The sequence below is a fragment of the Pseudopodoces humilis genome, chromosome 3 (genome assembly GCF_049639895.1).
Source record: "Pseudopodoces humilis isolate 2021_Gansu_Grassland_sample_001 chromosome 3, ASM4963989v1, whole genome shotgun sequence".
NCBI lineage: Eukaryota > Metazoa > Chordata > Aves > Passeriformes > Paridae > Pseudopodoces > Pseudopodoces humilis.
The window spans coordinates 92,499,801-92,524,259 of record NC_142202.1 but is presented as its reverse complement, the minus strand read 5'-3'; the positions used below and the strand labels follow the sequence as shown (position 1 = coordinate 92,524,259).

The 24,459-nt window shown below is 34.2% G+C and overlaps 1 protein-coding gene across 1 annotated transcript in view; it reads right to left on the bottom strand.

Moving 5' to 3' along the window:
* CSMD1 (CUB and Sushi multiple domains 1) overlaps nucleotides 1-24,459 on the bottom strand; it is a 1,065,588-nt gene that overhangs the window by 314,656 nt on the left and 726,473 nt on the right. Inside the window, exons 8-10 of the mRNA XM_014251392.2 lie at nucleotides 12,846-12,933; nucleotides 6,106-6,230; nucleotides 1,962-2,083 (exon numbers count right to left, since the gene is read on the bottom strand). Of these exons, the coding sequence (XP_014106867.1) occupies nucleotides 1,962-2,083; nucleotides 6,106-6,230; nucleotides 12,846-12,933 (335 nt within the window). The remainder of the gene's footprint in view (nucleotides 1-1,961; nucleotides 2,084-6,105; nucleotides 6,231-12,845; nucleotides 12,934-24,459) is intronic.

Genomic DNA, 24,459 nt, shown 5'->3' with positions numbered 1-24,459 from the left:
GGTTCCTCTGCTAGAAAAACCCAAGTTCAAGAAAAAGACAATGTATTTAATATTGCCCACCCTGTCAAAAATTAAAGACTTAAAGACTTAAAAGCCTCTTTTTCTCATGCTGTGATTATCAGTGCCTGTTAGTGTGTTTCTTTAGCTTCCACACAGCTGGATGTAACAAGTGAGGATTTTTTTCTGGGTGAAAGCTCCTAGTGTTCACTCAGACCTCTTGATTTTGAACATAATTTATCTGTCTGGCTGTGCAATTCCTCCTGTGTATTTTTGTGTCTGATGAACTAGAAACTTGCCCACAGAACACTTCTTATGATTAGTGTTTTTTCAAGTCCAGTGTACATAATAATAAATTAATCAATCCACATCAATCTCATTAAGCTCTGCACTACTAAAATTCTGAATTCACTGAGAAAGATACATTGTATGGAATGAAGAGAACTAGTGCATTAGTGTAGTAGATGAGTGTTTGCAGTTTTTCATAGGTAAGTCTGAGTCTCCACAGAAAATATACACTGGACACTTGAATACCATACTCAATACCAATTTTTCTACCATTATAGTTAAACCACTTTCATTTTATTATAAATATGAAAAACACTGCTTAATTAAATTCCTGAAAACTCAAGGAAAAGAAATAAAATTTACTGAATAAAGAAAGCATTAAGATGCCAACACTGTCTTCTATTACCAGGAATTTAACTTTTTTTTCTTTTTAATGCACATATACTTTTTCTCTTAAAAAAATATACTGTTTTGCAAAATTGACAATAACACTCTACTGATTACAAATTTGAGTAGATTAAATTTTCAGACATTTTCCATAATTTAAATGCTTTTCTATATTTAAAAATGCAAAGTAATTTAATGATTTCTATAAAATGCAATTATTTTGAAGGCCTTCCTGGAGAAATATTCACATCTAATGGTTATTCTAAAAAAAATATAACAGTTTTCTAAATAATAGTTCTAAATAAAAGCAAGAAGAACCACTACAGTAAAATCTTTCTCAATATAGTAATTTTGAACTTTAGCCTGTTTTTCCCGAATACATATCTTTACTGAGCCACACTGAATCCTCTTTAAAAAAGTGAACTTAATTAATTTCACAAAGCAACAGTATTTAAATTGCAAAAGTATGCTATGAAAGCATGCAGCAAATTTATCTTTTCTGCAGCTAAACATTTTCACTTATTTATGGTAAGATAAACATGTTTTCCTTAGCTTCTTTAAAGAAGTCAAAAATGCATCTTCCAAAAAGTTGCACAAGAAGTTTTGTAATTATGAAAGTATATACAGACTGTACATTCCCTGACATAATGTAATTTATTTATTCAGCATTTAATTACACAGAAGTACAATATAAGTACTTTTTTATTTTTTCTTCTCTGTAGGTAGGGGGTCTCCTTCCTTCACTGATTTTGTAGAAAAACAGTAAAAATACTCTGTTATGACCACTATCTTATGCATAACTAGAAAACTGATTCATAGTTATGTTTTAAGAATCATTGCTGGAAAACAGTGGATTGCAAAGAAATTATGTAGGTAGCAAAATACCTATCAAAACAGTTACATGTAATGTCCAGTTTTTAAGTCAAGAAATCTTATGTTAAGATTCAATAGTGATTAAGTATCAACACACAACCTGAAAAATTCACTGTTAACTCATTTAGCAATGTAGAATTTTGATTATGATTTTCTGTCTCTCATTAAAAAATACATTTCAAGCTTGAAAATTTCAAGTTAAACCTATTATTCTGAGTAGACATTTTCATATATGCTACTTTTTTTCCCTCTAGTTCCCCGTGTATTTTTGTAACAACTCTACCCTGTTCCTTTTTTGTGTTTAAATAAACATACAGACTTGCATGTGTTCATGCATTTATGCAAATATATACGAAATCTTTTAAAGACAAACCCAAAACTCTATTGTTTCACTTGAGACAAGAGAAAAAACATACCTTTTCTGGATCAGTTGTTGTGATGACCCACACACAGTGTGCATTGTCTTCATATTGAACTGGATAATTCGGTGACGTGATAATGCCACTCGGTCCACGTAAATTAGAACCACATGTTCTAGCTAAAATGATAACCAACATATCAGATTGCTTTAGACTGGATGCTCTGTTGCAAATAGAAAATTAAAAATTGCCACAGCATTAGCAACAACTTGCCATGAGAGCATTACTATGCTGATATATTCTTTAACAATCTGCCCTTAGAAATATTTTAGCCAGACAAAAAAATAATAATCCTGAAAATTTACCTACAGATGAAGAAATGAGCGCTTTTCAATTAATCAGCCCAACATTTACAATACCTTATCTTTACTTTCTGTAGATTAAATTCTCAAAATGATCATATTCTGTTTGGAAAGAGAGTTACCCTTTCCAAAAAGATGGAGGGAGCCTTCTACCCATGAACGTGAGAGGGGCCAGTATCCTTCATGATTTCCCCATGACTTGGAGAAAGACACGCATCGCAATATTTATGTAACTACGTCCTTAACCTAAACATGACCTTCTGTGGCATCTTAGCTCTTTACATCATAAGAAATATAATTAGAATGAAAAAAATATAAAATGGTTCTAGGCAGTATGTAGTCTGAATCTGGTAAAGCTGAATAGTTGTGAAACCATCACAATCTCTCTGCCACATTCAGCAGATCCAGATAGTCAGAATTTTGACAACATATTACTTAACATATTCAGTTATCTTCTAAAGAACACTAAGGATAGATTCTGCAAGAATATTTATATTTCTCAAAATAGTTCAGTATCTAGAAACATTTAAAAAATATTTAATTTAGACATACGATTTCCAGTGACACAGAGTTATAGAACTCAGAATATTTCAAAATGTCACTGTCACGTTTACGGTATTACACCACTTTGTCAACATGCTAAAGAGAGAGCCTAGATGGTATAATTTCTAAGTTCTTAGAAATAAATCTCAGAATCTATCCATATATCTTCCACTACCTCCTGATGTAATTTGGTCCCTTCAGTTACTTAAGGTTCAGTACAGGCAAGAGGAACAACTAGATTCTTTAAAAACTTGGTCATTCTTGTTCTGAATATTGGAATAAAGCACCAAACATATTTCTGGTACTTTAGAAAATTTTAGTAATTTTAGTTTTCATCTTTGTCTGTGGCTGTCTCCATTCTAAAGCATAAAATATGAGTGTTTCTTCATGAACTGCTGGGAGGAAACTTGATCTTCATGAATAGAAGTGTGACTGGTACAAATACAAAAAAAAAGTGCTAGATGAAAATAACTATCAGATTTTCTATCCCTCCATCACAATATATAACCAGCTCCTGGTCTGTTGTTATGGTATTAGAGACTAGACTTTGAGAACTCGTTATAATATTATGACAAGATTGATTAACTAGGACTCCATTTTCTGTGGAAATGGAGTGGTATTTATGAAGTGGTATTTATGCAGGGAGATTTACACTAGATGATCTTTAAGTTCCCTTCCAACCCTCATCATTCTGTGATTCTATGTTTATGACTAAAACTGTTTTAATAGCCACCCACCAATTTAACTTAAGTCTCAGATACATCCCATGGAAATCTTCTGTTACAATCCCAGTAGAAGTCTAAAAAACCCCTCATGTACATAGGAAATGTTACGAAAGCATTTAACCGTTATTAAAAAGGTCTCTGTAATTAACACAGGAAAAAAAAAATACTGTAGGATCACTTAGGTTAGAAAAGAGGTCTAGGTTCACTGAGTGTAAGACTTATCAGTGTCCAACCCATCACTAAATCATGTCCCTAAGTGTCACAAAAAACTAATCACATTTAAGTATGCCACAGTATGCTGCCTACTAACAATAAGGAAAGCTTGGCATGTTGCTGCTCTATCAAGCAATCTATAATATTTTAACTGAGGTAATAACAAGGACAAATTAATGGGATTTGAAATACAGGGCATTTTCTTTCTAGTAAATGGTAGAAATACCATACCTCCAGCAGCACAACTAGCACACAATCCATTACTTTATTTTCAATTCCTCCTGCCTAAGGTCTGCTATAGCAGAAATTTATCCAGTGGTGCAACTTTGTAGCAATAAAAAAAACCCAAACAAACAAACCCAAAACAGCTGGTCCCTCCAGTAGCTGTCCACAAAGACGAAAGGCTAAGAAACATCTCCCTTGCAGAGAGATTTTTCAGTCAACCTGTTACTCTTTTACCTTTCTCCTATTCAAACATCCAAGATAAAATTAAAAGTATGGGGAGGGAAAAGGGGTGAAGTCAAGCAAGAGGCACAATTCAAGTTGAGCCCAGAGGTCTGTTTAGGAAATGGAGTTACTGCAAAAGATTGCATAAAAATGTTAGATAGCCTTTTATACTGCCTACAGAAAACAGGAATGGATCACTGTAAGGTTTTTGTGTGGAATTCAAGGAACATTTACACTAGCACCGAGCAGTTTCCGAGGGCAGTTCTGGTGCCTCCCACCACCCCCTGCCCGTGACCTGGGCGTGGTGTGGGCTTGGAGCTGCACCATGAGCAGACCCCACTGGGGACCCTGGGACACCAGCCACTGTTGTGCCCCTCAAGTAATGTCATGAGCTTGCCAAGAGCAAGATGGTTCCTGTGACTTTTCATCAGATCCTAAGTTTTGAGCTTTGTTAATCACCATTCTGGGATAAATACAAACAGCTTCTTCAGTAAGTCATGTACTCTTGAAGTCATTAAGCTCACAGTAGTCACGTGCAGTTTATCAGCTTTTCCACTTTAAGTAGATGATAACTTAGAAAATGTGATAAGCACTTCTTTGCACTGTGTATTTTATTATGTTTAGTTGGTGCTTAAATGAGCACCATGAACACTGGCATCGTCATTAAAGGAATTGAGAGTAACAGACTGCAAATAAAACCTGTATCTTTCACTCCTCACAATCCACAAACATTCATGTCATAATACTGACCAAGAATTATACATCATTGAGAAGTGAAACACATGTGTTTATGCAAATTGAAAAAAATCTAATCTGGCAGCAGGAGCAAAAAAAAAAAATTGGAATTACAAAATAACTAGGTAATGAAAACTTTTTAGAGAAGTATATGAGCTTTGTATAAATAAGATTATGTTTTAGCTCATTCTTTAAAAAAAATAAAGTTTAAGTTCAGTTGTTACATATCCTCCAGTGTTTCTTAAACCAATAGGATTTGCTGCTCTGGTAACTGTCATTCTAATGTAAGATTTTGTGTGTACAAGAAGTATCACTTTGATCTGCCTCAAAATGACAATAAAAATATATCTAACAGTTTGTATGATTTCTTTCTTCTTTTCCAATTAATGACTGTGGTTTTCCCTGTTTATCTTGGCTAGGTTGTCTGGTTCTAGGAGAATATAAGGCAAGCACATTTCAAGGGTCAATGCTCTTATTGGCATGTACAATCTAAATATGCAACCCGAAACAATTTTTTTACTGAGATAAAAAATTCTGTAAGTAGAGATCCATTCTTTATTTTTTCCTATACAGCTCAGTTCTGAGATACTATGGCAGCATTTATATATTTTTCTGTGTTTTTATTACAGACAATAGATTGCAATGGAAAAAATTACAAAGTAACAAATAGCCACTTTTTCTGTTCCTCCATAAAAGTGGGGTGGACAGGAATTTAAAGCAGGGGGATCTATATGTGAAAACATTTAGAAATGTTAAAAGACCAGGTTTTATGTTAAGTTGAGCAAAATAGATGAACAGAAAGGAATTTACTGAAAAATCAGGACTAGGTAAATATATGGGACTGATAGAAATATAGCACGATTGGGAGAATATCATATTTTGATATTAATTTAGAAAAAAATAACATAAACCTAACTAATTAGTTCTACTTTATCATGAGAAAAGGAAGATAAAGTGAAATTAAAACTATTTAAAGGAAATTAGCTACCTAAAGTGATATTCTTTCTACACATGTGATTGTATGCTTCAAGCTACATAAAAATCTTTGTATATTTATAATCATATACATGAGATATAATTCCCTGATTTAGTTTGCTTAGTTTTGAGTTTCATTGCAGCAGAAACTACAAATTACCCTTCAAATCTTCACAAAAAATTCCAAATAATAACAGTTACCTCTGCAAATTGGCCTGTGGTCACTCCAGGCAGCCAGTGTATCTGTCACTCTCTGACAAGTGATGCTCTTAGAACCTTGCAGCACATAATTGTCTTCACAGGAAAACTGTACACTTGCACCCACCCTAGGAGAAAAAGGGGAGAAACAAGGAAGGAATTAAATATATTTTAATATCAGCATCCTCAAACAACTGTAAATATATTCCAAGTGACAATATTTCAAAATCCAAACAAAGAAATTAATGTGCAAAATTATCTTCTATCAATATTGTATTCATAAAAAACAACTTATACTCTAGGGTCTATTATTCAGTTTGTCTACCTTTTAAGGAATACAGAACAATTGTGACACTATGTTCTTTTACAGTATGAATTCATTGAATATATGGATATATATTTTATCTAAGAAAATACATAAACATAATTCTTTCAGGCAACAGAACTTAATGAATAATTTCAACATTACTATATTCACTCAAATGAGAGAAAAAGCAATTAGATATGTAAATTTGTCAACATATACAGCTGGGAAATATTAATTTCAACCAATGACAATAATTCACTAAATATTCCTGACCTTGTCAAAATTTCCTCTTAAACATTACATTAAATGATAATTTTTTTTAGGAATGAAATTTGACTGTTACACTTGTAACACTGAAATGCGGACCTCTGGAATTATTTATGCTGCCCAATTGTTATGAAGATTTTCAAAAACTGTTTACACTTATGATCTATATCACAGAGAGTTTACCTAAACATTATTTACATATCCAGCTCCAATTATTATTTGTGACATTCTTTGTTCCCATCATAATTAACTGGTTCTGTTTGTTTTCTTGCACTTTAAACCTGTATTTGATAGTCCCGTGTTGTGAACTAAGTGAACTCAATAAAGCAGATTTCTCAGTTTAGTCTCTGTAATTTATTGAGCCGTAAACACCAGGGGATTGCTATATGACAGTCAGGAGGCTCAATGCTTAAAACTGTGCTATGAAGAACTGCATATGGTGTCATTCACAATCACCCAGCTCATTCCCACCCTTCATGAGCAAGTATTTTCTTAATTTCTCAGAGAATCTCACAAACACTAACTATATTGTTTATTGATATTATGATGTGTTTCTACAGTTCTTTTCATTCTTTAAGAAAATTTTAATAGGATTGCTTTCTTTTATTATTTTTTTGTTAATTTTAAAATTTGAGAATGATGTTTCAAATATAGAAAAGCTTTAAAAATGGCTTTTCCTATCACTTTGTTCTTGAGCTGGTAAATAAGAAAACTCAGAAAGACAGGGAAAATGTTGGCCTTTTTTCTTCCATAGGTCATGCAAAATGAAAAAATTCTGTAAGAGTAATGTAAGTTTCTAAAATCGTGTTTATTTTACACTTGTCATAATCTATAGAATATTCTTAAACCCTCAGAAAGAGACCAAGCATTTTTCTAGATAAATATGTCAAATTAATAAAAAATAGTTTATTTTATTGGTAAAGAAAATATTACTCATTAATCTGACATTTTAGTGGAATTTTCTCCTATTTTCTAGTATTAGGATCCCTGTATTTATTTTTCTAAGGAAACAGGGGGAAAATCCAAAGCAGTTACCTAGCAGTGATAAATGCAAATTGAGAACTAAAGTATTTAAAAATCATATTAGATAAATTACCCATAAGTGTAATGTCACATGAAGCAAAGTGAGAAACATTTCCCTTAAATTTGCTACAATTGAGGCACATACGAAGAATTACAAAACTGTGCACATACAAAAATATAAAGTAAAATTTAGAGTATAATTATTGGATGTCTGCAACAGCAATTTGTAATTTAAAATACCTGAATATTCCCTCCAGAAAGAAAGAAGGAGGACTGGGGGAAATGAACTGGAAGAATGCAAATATTTTTATGTCTAATGAAATAAGTTAAGGATTCTGAGTTTAGACTGGGTTTTGGTCATTGTAGAAATACTTTTAAAGTTTTTTTTAATGTATACATAAAACATTACATAGTAATTTAAGCTATACACTTATGATGATTCAATTTGTTTCAATATTATTCAACAAAATACGCATTTCAGGGGGTTGGTATTTTTTTCCTAAAGCTCTGGAAATAGCTTGGGTCTAAGGACCTAGGGACAATTAATGTGAACTTTGTATGTTTTACACAGAGGGTATAATCTTTTGAATGTCTGAACACAAACTACGGGACACAAAATAAATATGCTGAATACAACATAATAAAAACAAAGAAGAAACATAGAAAAAAGATGTCACATTAAAGAGCAAGGTAAGGACACGAAGTACTCCAATGCTCCTTATGGATCTAAATAAGCATTTTAGGAGAGGCAATGCATCTGGATTATAGTCTGCAATAAAAGTATTCACACATCAAGATTGCTGGGTCTCTCCATTAAACTTGATAGTTTCCCAAAAGGGGACAGCCTTTTGAAGATGCCTTATAGCTTGTTTGATATGTGATTTCAAACAAAATTACTGGTTCATTTACTATCCACTAGTTAACAATGAATGGTTTTAATCGGTTGCGGTTGGTTTGTTGGGGTTTTTTTACATCTCGACCTCCCTAGTCACTGAGCAAATCCAGTGGGCACTGGAAGTCTTGTGTTTTGCTTTGTTACTTCTCTTTGTAAACTTCAAATACAGGGAAGAACTCTGTTTCCTCATTTTTCTTTTTATATTTCAAATTTTAACTCCATCAAAACATAATTTGTGGATTTATAAAGAATGCTAAAATGTGACTGGAAGAAGCAATTTTTTAAAAAAATTAAATATTAACATTAAAAAGTTAATTTAATTTTCAAAATCCGTTTTGGAAATATAAAATCCATTTGTTTTACAAGTGTGGTAAATGTCTGCATTTTCACATTGTCACACATACCATACGATATTTAAGCAGAGCTGAAAACAGTATTATTTAGATACATTTCAGATTTAATTTAAACAATTTACTGGTTTGCAATCTCACATAAAAATAAAATGTGATATTGACCTCAAAATTGTATTGATTATATTCTCATTACTCCAGCCAAATCTGACTTGCCATTTCTCCCCCAAAATGAATCCAAATATCCACTGGATTGTTTTAAAATCACTGAAAGTCATCTCCTTACTTCCTGAAATGAACCCAGTAGAAGCGTGGCAGGAGGACAGAATGAAAAGGTTAAGATTTCAATACCTTTTTGTTTGCTTTATGATATTAGAATGAATGTCATTATTATGCTGAAAACGATGAAACCCTTTTCAAAGAACTTGTCATCACTGAATCAGTTGGGTCTCAGGTTGTCTTGAAAATAAACCCTCTGCCTTTCCATCAATCTCACTTATGTCTTTCAGTAGACTGGAAAAGATTTTGAATAATGTGCATTTTCACATGTTTTAGTTCAGATTAATATTCACAGTTGTCATTCTCCTGACAAGAACAATGGCTCCTTCTGGTGTTTATACTTGCCTCTTAGAAAAGAAAAAAAAAACAACAAAACATTGCCTTTCTTTACTCTCCAGAGTACTTTTATTACATTGGAGAAATGCAAGCAGCAGCAAATATTATTCCCCTTCTCCTATGGAAGAGCTTTATTTGTCATTTCAGAACAACAAAAAACAAAATCCAGCAAAATTCTCTATTTAAATGTCCATCTAGATTTAGACAGCTAACTTTAAGATAGATATGTTTTAAATAGATATTAACAAATTTTATAGTACATGAAAAACAGTTGCTGTTTTATAATGAATTTTCAGATAATAAGTAATGTTTAGGCAGAACACAAACTGTTATAATTTCTCTCAAATAATATTCAGAACTGGAGGCCCAAAACATACACACAATTAATGTGAATCAAAGTATAAAACATGTTTTATTTATCTTATGTTATACGATGTTGCTTGTTGAACACCTTATGCATTCATTAATCCCCATGAACAGTAAGATGCACTTGGTGAAATTATGATATTATAAGAGGCTGGAAGGGATGGAGAAGGGAGGAAAAAATCCTTCTTCTGTCAGTTTAGTAGGCATAAGCATTGCTCATAAGTAAGCTCCAGGCATTTAAGATACCTTTAACCCACATTCATGCCGAAGAGACTGTGTTCAAAACATAGCTGTGTGTGGTTTGCAAGGTTCTTTGACATTAGATTCCCCTGGATATCTTAAAATGTACTTTGAGCTTTAAGGTTCTTTTGGGTTTTCCCTCTTGGTATTTTTACACATTGCTCAGTAATTTGTTGTTGAGATCTTCCATATTTGGGTTCTCCCATTTTGGATTTTTGAACTTGTTTCAACAAAATTATTTTTAGTTCCCTTTCTCTTTCAATTTACAGGCTACCCACTATAGGTGAAAAGAAGTAATTTTCTTTCTCACCCTCTTTGAGCTTATCAGTGCTCTTAGACTTGCTGCTGTTTCTTGACAATTGTTCATATGCCACTGATCTGTACTAGCTAGATGAGAGTCTGTTTGGCCAGCAGTGTATCATGAACACATAAAAGCTGTATGATATTTATACATTCACAGAATAAATTAGATTGGAAGAGGACATCATCTAGTCCATTTGAAGCAAGCCCAGTGGGAAGAGAGGGCTCAGAGACCTGCTTGGGTAAGTTTTAAATGCCTCCCTGGATGGAGATTCTACAAATTCTCTCACAAACTTCAATGTTTTACTATTCTCATAGTAAAAACATTTTTTTTTTAAAGTCCTGAATCTAGTAGTAATTTACCACATCCCACCTTATTTCCACTGCCTCTAGTCCTATTACTGCTAATTCTTTCCAGAGATGCTTTTCTCTCTCCACTGATAACAAAGTGATCCTAGATACTGCCACTAATTCTTTTAATTAAGTATTTTATTTGGAGGAACTGGAGGAATTCAGAAGTGACGTGTTCTGCATCATTTATGGCTTTATGAGGAGAGACTGAAGCAAAAGAGAGATATGAGGCATGCCTGCACAAGCAGGAAAGTAATATATTCTCCAAAATAAAAGTAGGAGTACAAAGGTCTTCCTTGGATGAATACACAAAGGCACTTTGATGCCTCTTGAGAAAGAGTTATATTTTAGCATCCCATTTTTACCTAGTCTTCTACTGTATAATGCTTACCTCTGTAATACATCAAACACTAAAAAAGACCTAAATAGAAATTACATTTCTTTTCCTAAAATAGCAGCCCTTTGGACAGCAAAAACATACTGTATTTTTGTATCATACAATTTCACTTGTAGTAGATGGCCTTGACAAGTTGAATCAGAACACATAGAAGAGGATATCAGCAAATATCTAGAAAATTTGTGTCTCTAACCTATTAACTGAAATCTTACTTACCTTCATTATTTTTTAAAACACATTGCACTGCTGCCCTGACACTAATGAAGCCATGACTTTGCATGTAACTGAATCTTTTAATGTTTGAGTTCTTTGTGATTTCTCAGACTCCTTTGAGGATAAATGGAGAAAAATTCAAAAAGTATGTCAATGAGAAAGGGAGTAGATATTTTTATTTACTTTTCCTGTCAATTATGGCCTAAGTTGGAAGAGTCTTAATTCAGGAGGCAAGTTGCATTAATTTGCTTTCTAGAGTTGCAGAGAACATTGCATAATTCCTTCTAATTCCTATGAATTGTTCCTGTCTCTTAGGTCTGACTGTACATTCTCCACTGAGCAATTTATAAATCTCTGCATGAGCTGGAGGCTCCCATCTCCTTCCTTTGACTCTTTTCTCTGCTGCACCTTCAAGTCTCTGCCTTTTTTCCTCAATGGGAAAAGAGAAAACTTCCTCCTTTCTCTAGAGAGGTCCATTTGACCTTGTCTTCTTTTTTTTTAATATAACAAAAGGTGAAAACAGGAAAAAAAAAGGAGATGGCATTCATCACAGCCTCAGACACTGAGTTCACTATGTTCTCCAAGCTTTTTAACAGCTTTTACAAAGAGGGAAAAAAGATAATACTCTCTGCTTCTTCTTCTATGCTGTCTATGGAGTTCTGATTTTTCTACATTGATGAAATTATTATGCTCTAAAATTCCTATTTTAAATGCATTGATTTAAAAAACAACTCAAGCAAAAACAATATGTTATTCAATAGATCTATTTTGAAGAATCAATATATTTAGAACTAGGGAAATGATATACATTTATAATTACAGGGCGTCTTAGATTACAGTGTAAAATGTAACCAAAAGTATGTACTCTGTGACCATCCTCATAAGCTGTTAAACACCGGTGGAACAGTGTTCTTTATCTCCTCCATGACTCATCCCTGATAACTCCCTCCAGAGAGATATCTTCTGCTACCGAGCCATCAAACCTCACTGCATGACTGATAAAATTGCATCATTTCATTGTGAGATGCTCTGCCCAGGGGTAGGAACCAAGCCTTCCAACTTGGATATAATCTGAGGTTTGGAACACAAGTGGCCTTATCCACTGAATTCCCAGAGGACAAGAGCTACATAAGCACCACTGGACCTTCAGAGGAAAACCAAATGCTTCTACAGGATCACCGCTTCAACAGCACCACATCTATCATTTCAACAGGACTGCAGCCACCATTTAATCAGACTGGTACACCACCCTGACCAACAGGGTGTCAGGTTGCAGTGTTTTCTGCCTTTCTTTTAATTTTCCTATTAAATTGTAGTTCTGACTTTCACTGGTTTGCTTTCAAACTAGTACACAGGCTGTGTATAAAGGTAATATGAAATATCTTCCTCTTGATCATATAGAAAACTAAATGTGCCTACCTGAAGTCAGAGCCTACCCTCTTCCCATTTTCAGGAATTCCAGGATCAGGACATGTATCAGATGCAATTGCATCCCCACCCTGGGTCACTGCAAAGTAAAGGAAAAAACTGATTAGACATGCAGCTCTAAAGATGACTTTGCATTTCCCATACATAAACTTCCATTGCCTGAATATAATCATATTTTACAATTTCTTCTTGAACCAGTTGAAATTATTAATAAAAAGAATCCCCACATAATTGATATTTTTGGTGCATTTTTTTATTTTCATTTTTTATTATAAAAAAAGTTTATTTTTTCTGTGGGAAATGATTGATTTCCCACAGTCAGTCATTCTTCTAATGGATACACTAGGACCCAAAGTTTTCCTCAGACAGGAAAAAAACATTTCATGAAGTCACCTTCTGAAATCTTCACAATACACCATTGTAAGATTAAGACAGTATAAGAGAAAATAAAATTTCCATAATAAAATCTGTCCATAATAAAATGTAAAATAAACAAAAGGCCAACCCAAACCCAACTATGATGCTGTAGAACTGTAGAGAAGGAGTATTTTTATGAATCCCAGCACCATTTAGATTGGAAAAGACCTCCAAAATCATTGAGTCCAAATTTTGACCAATCACTACCTTGACTGAAGATAATCTCAAAAATGTACAAAATACCCAACTGAACAATGCATTTGTAGCCAGCGGAATATGCTCATGCAAATGGGGCTCAAATATCTGTTTTTTGTTTTCCATTAAGAATAGAAAGACAAGGTATCCTATAATCTTCCACTCTTTTGCCTCCATTTTTTCTCTGTCCAGACTGTAAGATAATTAAATGATAATATGTATATAAATATCTGAACTTATCATACTCTCAAAACAATTTGAACTCTCAAAACAATTTGAACATTGTCTCCCCTTTTTTCCTATTACATTCCTAAAATGGTAATTAAGGAAAATGTGAAGTTAAAAGTTATTCATCATAAACAAAAGACATAAAGCAGAACACTGAATATACAGAAAACCAAACACACATCTGCTTTCTATCCTGAACATATGTATGATATGATATGTATGATATGTATGATGCATCCAGCTGAAAAAAAGGAAGAACTGACATAAAGACTGTGTTGGGTTTGCACTGACAGATTTTGGTAGCAAGGCTGGGGAGGGGGAAGGTGCTACAGGAGTGGCTTCTGTGAGAAGCTTCCAGAAGATTCTTCCATGTCCATCAGAGCCAATCCATGGTGGCTCCAAAATGGACCCGTTTTTGGTCAAGGCTGGGCAAATTAGAATAGGTGGTAACACCTATAGGATAACAGAGTTAAGAAGAGAAAAAAAGTTATTCTGCAGTTATAATTGCAACCAGAGAAAAGTAGAGTTAGGACATCGGAAAGGAACAGCTCTACAGACACCAAGGTCAGTGCAGAAGGAGAGGGAGGAGGTGCTCCAGACACTGAGCTAAGATTCCCCTGTAGCCCGTGGTGAGAACCATGGTGAGGCAGCTGTGCCCCTGCAGGTCATGGAGAACCACAGGGATGCAGATGCATGGTCCCACAGGCCTGTGGAGAGAGGAGCCCACACTAGAGTAAGTTTGCTGGTAGGACTTGTGACCCTGTAAAGGACCCATGCTGGAGCAGCCTGTCCTTGCAGGATTGCATCCCATGGAAGAGTGACCCACTCTGCAGCAGTTTGGGGAGGATTGCTGCCCATGGGATGGATTCACATTGGAGAAGTTAATGGAGAATTATCTCCCATGGGAAAGACAACATGCTGGAGCAGGGAAGGAATCCTCTCCCTGAGCAGCACAAGAAACAAGCTGTGACTAACTGACCATAACTCCCACATAACCTGTGCAGCTGGGGGTGGAGGTAGAGCTGGGAAGGAGGAAAGGGTGAGAGAAAGTCTTTAAAAGGTCTTTACATCACATTATCCTGCTCTGATTTTGTTAGCAATAAAAGCAATATTTCTAACTCCAGTCTATTTGCCCGTGATAGTATTTGGTGAGTGATCTTTCCCAGTTCTTATTTCAACTCATGAATTCTTGGTTGTATTTTCTCTCCCCTGTCCAGTTGTGGAGAGGGGTGATGGAGAAGCTTTGGTGGGTGCCTGTCATCCCGCCAGGGCCAACACACTACAGTGTATGCCTCCAGTCTTTCTGCTTCTTCCACAAAATACAGAACTAGTAGAAATTTGTGGAACATATTTTCCATCTTATAAGATTTTTGGGTAATCTGTAAGAAAAGGACAGAGCATTCTTCCTGAGTTTAAAACAACAACAAAAAAATTTAATTGGAATATTTAAACTACACAAAATAAATTACACAAGTCAGAGTGGATTACAGATGACAGCATTACAGCTGAAAGGTGATGAGATATTAGATGTAAAAAGCAGCTAGTTTTCCCACACAGTGATATGCTTTCAAATCTAATATAGCACCAAAAGGAGTGGTGACAAATAGGATACATACAATCAGATTTTAAGAGCTATAAATCTTCATGTCTGTTTTGGCAGCATCAGGGACAATTCATTTATTTAGAAATCCAAAGATTTATAAGAGAAGATTTAAAGAACTAAAAATCTGCATTACAGAACTACAAAAATACAAGTGAGACAATGCAGTATTACAGACCAAAGTTCTTCACCTGAGCACAGGTTCTGTAGAGAAGCAGAGAAGCTCCAATGATTACAGTATATTTCAACCTTTGCCTCCTTTTTTTTTTTTTAAATCTAGAACGTTTTAAGAATACATGAATCATCTCTTTTACCCACATCTTTTTAACATTACTTATTGTCCTTCTTTTCTTTAAATATCAAGATACTTTTTCTTTAAATATCAAGAAAGATAATAATATAAAAAATTTCATTGAAGACACAACTGAAAATATGAGGTCTAATTTAAAAGAATACTTCCTTCTAAATACAAAAGCCAGACACGAATAAAAATTCAATTCATCTGGACTTTTATAGCACCTGGAATTCATAATCTTGAAAACTCTCTACACCAGAGCTCAATCCTGCTAATTTCACTAGTATTACTTAGATTGATAAAGTTTTTTGTATGCGAACAAAGGCTTTCAGAAAAAGAATATGCTAGCTAGTATCCATATATTTTATTTAATGCAGTTATAGTGAAAAACCTGGTCTTACTACAAAAAGCGGCCTGCTTCTACATTGATGTCTCTTAAAATAAATTCCCTCCCTACTAATGTTTCTTCCATTGTTTCACCAAAAAAATAAGAAAAAAAAAGTTAAATATTTACTACTTCTAGCAGAGAACTGTAGGTATGTTAGTGGACATGAGATTTAGTTTGGACTACTGAATCACCAAAACACAAACATAAGCAAAACAGTTGATATGACTGTTACATGCTAACTTTTCTACCATGTTTTAAGAACATCATACATCACATTGGATAAGAAGCTATCTCCTTTTACAGATATACATACATACAAAATGCTTAAGTACCTTGGGACATCAGTGAATGCTGAATGAAACCCTAGTCATAGCCCATAATGGAGTAATCTTCCCAAATGTATGACAATCTTTGCAAAATTTTTTTCTCAGCCACTATGCTTTGTCAACAAACTCTCACACCAATATCAAGGCAGGGTGATTCGGCCTCTTGATTATCCAGAGAAATACTATCTCTTTAAATAGGACAGGTATCCTGTCTGGAACTCAACACATCTTCCTGGATGTCTACAGGCCTTCTTAACATGGCCCAAATTTTAGCTTCTGTTTTCCCCAGTGAATTGTCAAGTGTACTTTAAACAGATGGTGTCTGCATGACATGCTGCCATGACAAAATAAATCCAATTCCCTGTAAAACAAACCTGCCTGATTTTATCTTTCCAGATGGAAAAGAAAAGAAAAAAAAGAAAAAAAATAAATCTCTCAAATTAGTATAACAATTTATTCCCTCTACTAGTTCAGAGACACTGGGGACTTCAGCTCACATATGTATATACTTTTACATATTAGTATGCTTAAAACCTTCACCTGCCAGTACTTTGGAATTTATTTAAAAATTAGATATTAAGATTTATTTTAGCTCCTGCATTTGTCATTAAGACTGAAAATAGATTGAAAGGTGCCTAAACAAATGCCTGTCAGAGACCTTTATCTTCCTCTATTACAATCCTGCCAGATTTCCACTTTATCTACTGTTATGAGGCATTACCCATTGCAACTGAGATCTATAACATGAGATGAGAAAGTATCATTGATGTGACTATCTCACTTTCAAAATATATTTAAATCTTGCAGCCTTTACAAGCATTTCCTGGATACGTCATTTCTATTCACCAATCTTTCACCGGTTTAATTTGAAGAAAAAGACTTTTGTATGATCTTGAAAGACCCATGTCTCTTTTTTACTCTTTCTGCACGGTATAGAGTTTCATTTACCTAGGGTGTGTGTAAAAAGTTTTTTTACGCTTTTTGCACCTTTCTTCCATTTTTTTCCATCTTTATCATATCAAATTTGTATTGTTATTCTTGACATTCAAAGCTCATTCACAGACTGAGTGTATTTTAACTATAATTTCAATTTTCATTTTAGAATTAAAAAAAAAAAAATCAACACAATGGTGTCAATGAAAATGGGAAGTAATATTCCTATTTAAAGCTTGCAAAACTCATAAGTAAGTATCAATTATGCAAAACCTTTGGCAAAGCTATGAACTAATTATCAGGATTTATCTTAAAGTACTAACAATCTTCCTCTGAAATGCAAATATAAACTAAAAACCTATAAACTGATATTTATGGCAAATAAATTTAGGACCAGTCTAAATAACAGCCTCTCTATACATGTTCTTAGTATGTTCTCAGAATACCCTCTCTGTATTAAAAAGAAGTTTAAGAGGATTATTCCTGGCTAATATCAAAGTCAGATACTACTTTACGTAGCTCCTCATACTGCATCTCAGTTCTTCAAGGAACCATCAGTTAGAGGAAATGGTCAGTATGCCATGAGACTAACATCACAAAAAATATTTGAAGCCACAGGGCAGGGAGAAAAGTGAGAAACTATTCTAGTCAGGTTTGGGGTTTTTAACTTCTTTTTCTAACAGCAGGTTTGAGAACATCAAAGACGTTTCAACCACCAGACATGTCTGTAGTACAGAGACAGAGTACTCTCAGTGGATACAACTGAACTCTGGAACTTCTCAACATGTCAAGCTATCATATACTGCAAAACTTACACAGTCTCAGGTCTTTCTGCAGAAATAATTGAAGAGTAGATGTGAGTTCATTAATGTGATCAATAGATTTACATTCTATATACTATCTCTAGGGTTAAGACTAGTGATTACAATTGATTGAGAATGAATCAACAAGAGTTCTTCTGTTTTCTCAGTTGGGATCATAAAGACTAGTTTCCACAGCTTTGGAGGTCATTATTGTTTTACTCGATATGTGACACAGAAAATTCAGAATTTCTCTGAGATGTTTCATATGCTCTGATTCTAACACAATAGTAAAGAAGAAAGACTGGCAGTAACTACAAAAATAAATCAGATTTTTAAATATCATTATAATAATAATAATAATAATAATAATAAACAATTACCAGATACATTAACATCCTAATTTAGCTCAGCATATGGGAATTGTCTAATCAAGGAGCAGTATTAGGCAGGAAAAAGGGCTGGTGAAGCAGATGTTTCATGCAGCAACACAAGTAACATGAAACCTCCCTTGTGAATGTATCGGTTCTACTCCAGACATGCTGACCTGCTTTAGATGCATTTGGAATCTGAAAATACATTAAAGAACTAGACTTATGTAAACTGTGTGATGGAATGCATTGAAGGCCTTGACTTCAAAGTAAAATATTATTATGTATAGATGTGTTATACTGTTTATCTTCAATGGCCATTACATTATTAAAAAATATTGGGTGTTCATGCTTCAGGTTCCAACGTCAACAATTTTAAATTTGACAATTTAAGGCAGTCTCTTTAGACATTTACTCATTTACCTAGTGGTAACACCAGCCTTAGAATAAAAATGCATAACCCAGGAGCCCTCATTCCTTCAATAATTTGTTCTGAAGACTTTTCAAATGTAACCAAAAATTGCAAGAATGACCTTCAAGAAGGCCTTGTCAAATAGTCCCAGGAGGCTAGACAAAAGAGTCTAAAATTCCCTGTGGAAATTTATTGTAGAAAATGACAGCTTTTCTAGAGCTGAGTGACAAGCTGTGGCACACGAGGGTCACAAAGATGGTCAGCAGACTGGAGCACTCTTCCTACAATGATAGGACAGTGTGAGAGAGCAAAGCTTGTTCAGCCTGGGGAAGGCAGGTTCTTGGAGAATTAATTGTGGCAATCCAGTATCTAAAGAAGGTTTACAAAAATTAACAACACTTTACCCAATCAGATAGAGATAAGACAAGGGGAAACAGTTTTATACTAAAAAAAAAGAGATTTAGACCAGATGTCATGAAGAAAATATACTTAGAGGGTGTTGAGGCACTGGAAAAGGTTGCCCAGAGAAGCTATGGGTGCCACATCCCTTGAAGTGCTCATGGCTAGGCTGCATGGCATTTTGAGAAACCTGTTCTTGTGGAAGGTATCCCTGCCTATGGTGGGGGGGTTGAAAATGGATGATCTTTAAAATCCCTTCCAAGACAAATCATTCTACAATTCTATGGTTTGTAAGCTGAACAAGATTGCAGTGGATGAGTGCTTTGCCTCTCTATTATGATGAAAATAAAAGCTTACATATGTAAATATAAACCTCTTTCCAGTCAAGAAGTCAAACAGAAGTGCAATGACATTGTTTCAATTAAACAAGGTATTAGATGCACTAATTAATGTAATAGAGTCAATTATTATTCATTAAACTCCTTAGATTTACATTTATTTACATTTTATTTTTTAAAGGTTTCACTTTGTAAAAGTATCTAACTGTTCTAGATATATAACATAAATATATTACAAAATTTTTGTTTTTAAATAATTATGGCTCAAAAATGAAACCAAAACATTTAAATTAGTCTTTATCAAGTGTACTAGAAATTATTTGTTTTATGTAGAATAGAATACTATCATCACTGAAAATGAAAAAGGGATGTATATATTTGATGTCTTGACAATATTTGGAGAAAAGGTATATTTTATCATTGTATAAAAGAACTGAATATACTGCAGTTGTTTTGAATTCAGAAAGCTGGAAGTAATGGAAGAAAACAAAGACTATAGAGCACAGCTTCAATCCACAAACATATTCACAGGCAGTATTAGTCAAATGAAATTTTCCACCATAAGTTTTACTGCATTTTCTCTAAAATGATAGTTTCCCCCACACTGAGGATAATTTCAAGCTTCCAGAGTTTTTGATTTGACGCAGACCAAAATAAAACAATTAATTTGTGAATAATGATCAGAATACATATACTGCAGGAGACCTTTTGGCTTCTTTGCAAAGGTATTTATTAGACGACTTCTTAGGTGCTGCACTTAGCAGCACCTAAGCTCTTCTCTATTTCCATGTAGTGTCTTAGAGCAAAGAATAGCAAGGTAGCATGATGGTTAAAGTTGTTTATAAACAGTGTCATAGCATACACCAAATCATCTGTAGTAGATTTTATTTTTAAAACTATGACACAGTCAGAAAAGGGCAAACCAGTTTTATTTATATAAAAATACACATAAAGTCACACTTGGTTATTTTAATAATTTTGGTCTACATAAATCTGACTACACTAAAAAACAAACTATAATTCATTTATTACTTAGAGGATGGAAAATGAATTTAATTCCCCTTTTCTTTCCCCTGATATGTCTTTTGTATAATGACATAAATGAAAAATATTAAGTTGGAACCCTAATAATGAGATACAAGGTTATTGTTTACAAGCATAAAGTGTACAGATATTGCCTTGTAAACAAATAGGATCACAGATGTGATAGAAAATACAGATTTGAGTAAATACAGCTGAAATTAAATACCAAGCCAAAAAAAAAATATGTATTTCAACAGTACAAAGAGTACTATAGAATATTTTTCCACACAATTTCATCCTGGCTTCTAAAAGACTAGAAAATTACCTTTAGTATAATGAGTCCATCATACTCTTTAAGCAATTCCTTCAGTAGAAATCACAAAACACTGATCTGTTACAAACAAAAAAATAAACCCACATGACACCTGTAATATAGGAGTGATAGATTACTGAAACCCAGAGAAATGGAAAATTTAAAAAGATTCAAACAAGGACAGGTATGGAAAGTTCTGAAGTTCAACCACGTAACTGCTTACAAGAAGCTAGTTCAAACTCTTTTTTCCCCAATTTACTTATGAATTGACTAAAATATTGGAATAATGTTGAGAAGGAAAATATGGTTATGTTGACACCAGATGGCTTGGGCTCATAAGGCCTTTCTGGACAGTCACTCAAGGAGAAGCCATTATCCAAAACCTGCCTAGAGAACACTCTTACAGATGGCATTGTGTTTCTTCAAAATTATTAACAAATCTTACAAAGTATTGTTCTAGTAGTTCAGAAAGCCAAGGCCAGCTGCTAGATTTCATGTAAAATTTAAATTCTCTAGTGCCTCTCACTAAAAGAGTATTTTAGCCACGCCCTCTTGCTTCAAACATCAGATTAAAAACTACAAATTTCTGCAACAAAAAAAAATATTTAAAAACCTTATAACAGTCAGATACTAAAGTTAATTTCTTTAGCTTTTTTTGAATAAGCACTAGCACCTTCAAACACTGGGAAATAAATCTTCATCCTACTGATTGCAGCTGCCAACTTTGTTCAAATACAGGTTCCCTGTAATTTACCAATATATTTCTGGCACTCCTTTTTCCAGGAGACGAGGATTTCTATCAATAGCTTTTTACTTGCTGTGACCAAAATAGCTGGTGTGTCCAGCTTCTCCTTGTTATTCCTTAATGTCCTGTTTTCTGGCTAGGAGAGAGTTATTTTTCACAGTAGCTATGAGGGGACAGGGCCAGCAGTTGTGTGATTGTTAGTCTACAGCACTTCAGGTCACATCCAGGGGGATTCTCATTTCCCAGAGGAAAGTGGGCATGGATTATGGTTAGGAAGAAGAAAAGTGTGGGCGCAGAGCATCTACGTGCCCTTGTTCATTGTCTCAGGTCATGTCAGGTAGGTCAGTGAGTAATTTTTGTATGTAAATCACTCTCATTTCTATTTCATTATTAGTATCATTGCTGTTCTGTTAGTTTTCTTATCTCAATGTTGTTTCTAATTGTTTTTATCTCAATCTGAAATCTCTGCCTTTTTTGTCTCTTGCTGGAGGAGGGAAGGGGAAGCTGCTTCTGGTTTGGAGCTCTGATGGAAGGGGAATCACTAAATTAGGGAGTGTCATTCCTAAACCATGACATTTGGTGATCACAAGGCCTGAAAACTAATTTCTCATATATTAATTCAATAGTGGTTTTGTCCATTCCTAGTGAGTGAATCAGCAGTTTAAAAAAAATAAAAGTTTTTTCTCACTTTGTTTTGTTCTGACTTGATATTTTTTGACCAATTTCTTTCCAACAGTTGAATTTAAATTTAATTCAAGCTTAATGAAGCAACTTAAGGTTTAGCAGATGTACAGCTTTCAGTCAGTCTGGGAGCTTACTATTCCACCTTTTCCTGAAGTCTCAAACAGCCTGCTCACTCATAACATTTCATTTTGCATTTACCCCTGTTGACCTCTGTGGGCTGCTTCAACATGCTCTTCACCATGGGCTTCAGGGGAAGCTCAGCTCCAGTGCCTGGAGCACCTCCTCCCCCTCCTTATTCACTGCCCTTGGCATGTGCATCATTGTTCCTCTCACATAGTCTCACTCTTTGAGCACAATTATATCTGCCAATAACTTTCTTTTTTCCTTTTTAAATATTTTTTCCCAGAAGTGTTATGGCCATCTCTGGCTGGCTTGGCTTAGCTGTGGGTCTGTCCTGGAGGCAGCTGGCATTGTCTCTAGACATGGGAGAAGCTTTTCACAGAAGCCATCCCTGAATATTTTCACATAGCTAAGAAACTACATATTTAGGAATTGTGAGGGACAATTGTCCAATATCTACTTTTTTAGTGCAATTATCCATATGGATATAAGCTTGATTAAAATACTACTTAAAAGTTTAAGGTGAAAGGATCAACTTTAATTTTAGCATTAATTTCTAATTTAAACAGATTTTCTATATGAAATAGAATATATTGGGAACTGAAGTACATTCTATATCCCCCCATTTTTATGGTGAAATTCCTACAAGTCACACAAAGGCTACAGTTCAGAATCAGATGAATTGATCACACACAGTTTGTGTGTGTGTCTGTGTGCTGGTTGCACCCTCTCACAATGTACAGGCAGTTATGCAAACCTCCTGAGATATTGTTCAGCTCATTAAATACAAAGCTGCATCATGAAAAGTAAGAGACTCTTTTGATAATTTCAAATGTCAAATTCTGACCGCTGTTAAATTCATCAGACTCCAGGAACAGAAACTGAACTTGCAAAGACCAGGCTGACCAGGCCAAAAGCCTGATTTCCTTCAACTGGCAGGCCACACACAATACTACTATTGCCAAATGAAGTGCAAGAAAACTCCTTATGACTCTAGAAAGCTGAATTTTTCCAGCAAGTTTCATTAATTCACTAATGATTCAATACAGTTACACCAAATGAAATATATGTTTGCATGATGTCACTATTAGTTAAGAAATTGTCATCATAGTAAGTATGCCTTAGGACCACAAAATCACTCATTAAGACTTGCCTGAGCTGCACTTATGCATGCCTGAAAATTTAAGAACCCATTTCTATACTTTCAGTTTAATTTATGATTTATGGAAACCACTAATTTAAAAATATAATTCCTTCATCAGTCCTTATACTTAAATAATATTTTGCATCATATCTTTCAAGATCATGAGGGGAAGACAGAGAAGAAACTGTCCCACATCATTACCTAAAAACTGTATTGTACTGTCATTGTGGCCTACCTGCAGTAAAACTTTCAGCACTCATAAAACCTATTAGTTCCCCATAACAATAAAGACACTAATGTAAGAGTATTATGAGCTCCTTAATAGTTAGGTTTTGCACTCTACTTTGAACTCGATGTCAATTCATGACTTGCTGTGGATAATGATACTTTTACAATTGTAATGACTAAATTTTGATTGCAAAGTATTTCTGTCCAGTCATGAAAATATTTTTTTCTATTTGTATTATATAATAATCAAACACAAGGAAAATTAAAACCATTGTGTCAGTGAAGCCAACAGATAAAATTTCACTAATGATCAGGGTGTGAGATTTTATCTGACAGGCAAATTATTAAAAAAAAAACTGCTTAAAAATAAATATAATTTATTTTTCATGCCACATGATGGGAAGGGAAAGCAGAATTTTGACATGAAAACAAAATTACCATTATAAATTTTACCTTAGATCACACAATAAACTATGTCTAAGACTTAAACACACAGCTTCAGCAACAACCAACAGTTGCTGGTTTTTGCAATGCCACTTCATTCAGAATTGTAGGAAAGTCAGTAATTTACTTTGAAATGACAGAGTTGATGAAGAGTCAGTAGTAAAGAGCAATTTATGGGATATCCAGAAGCATTCTTTCCAAA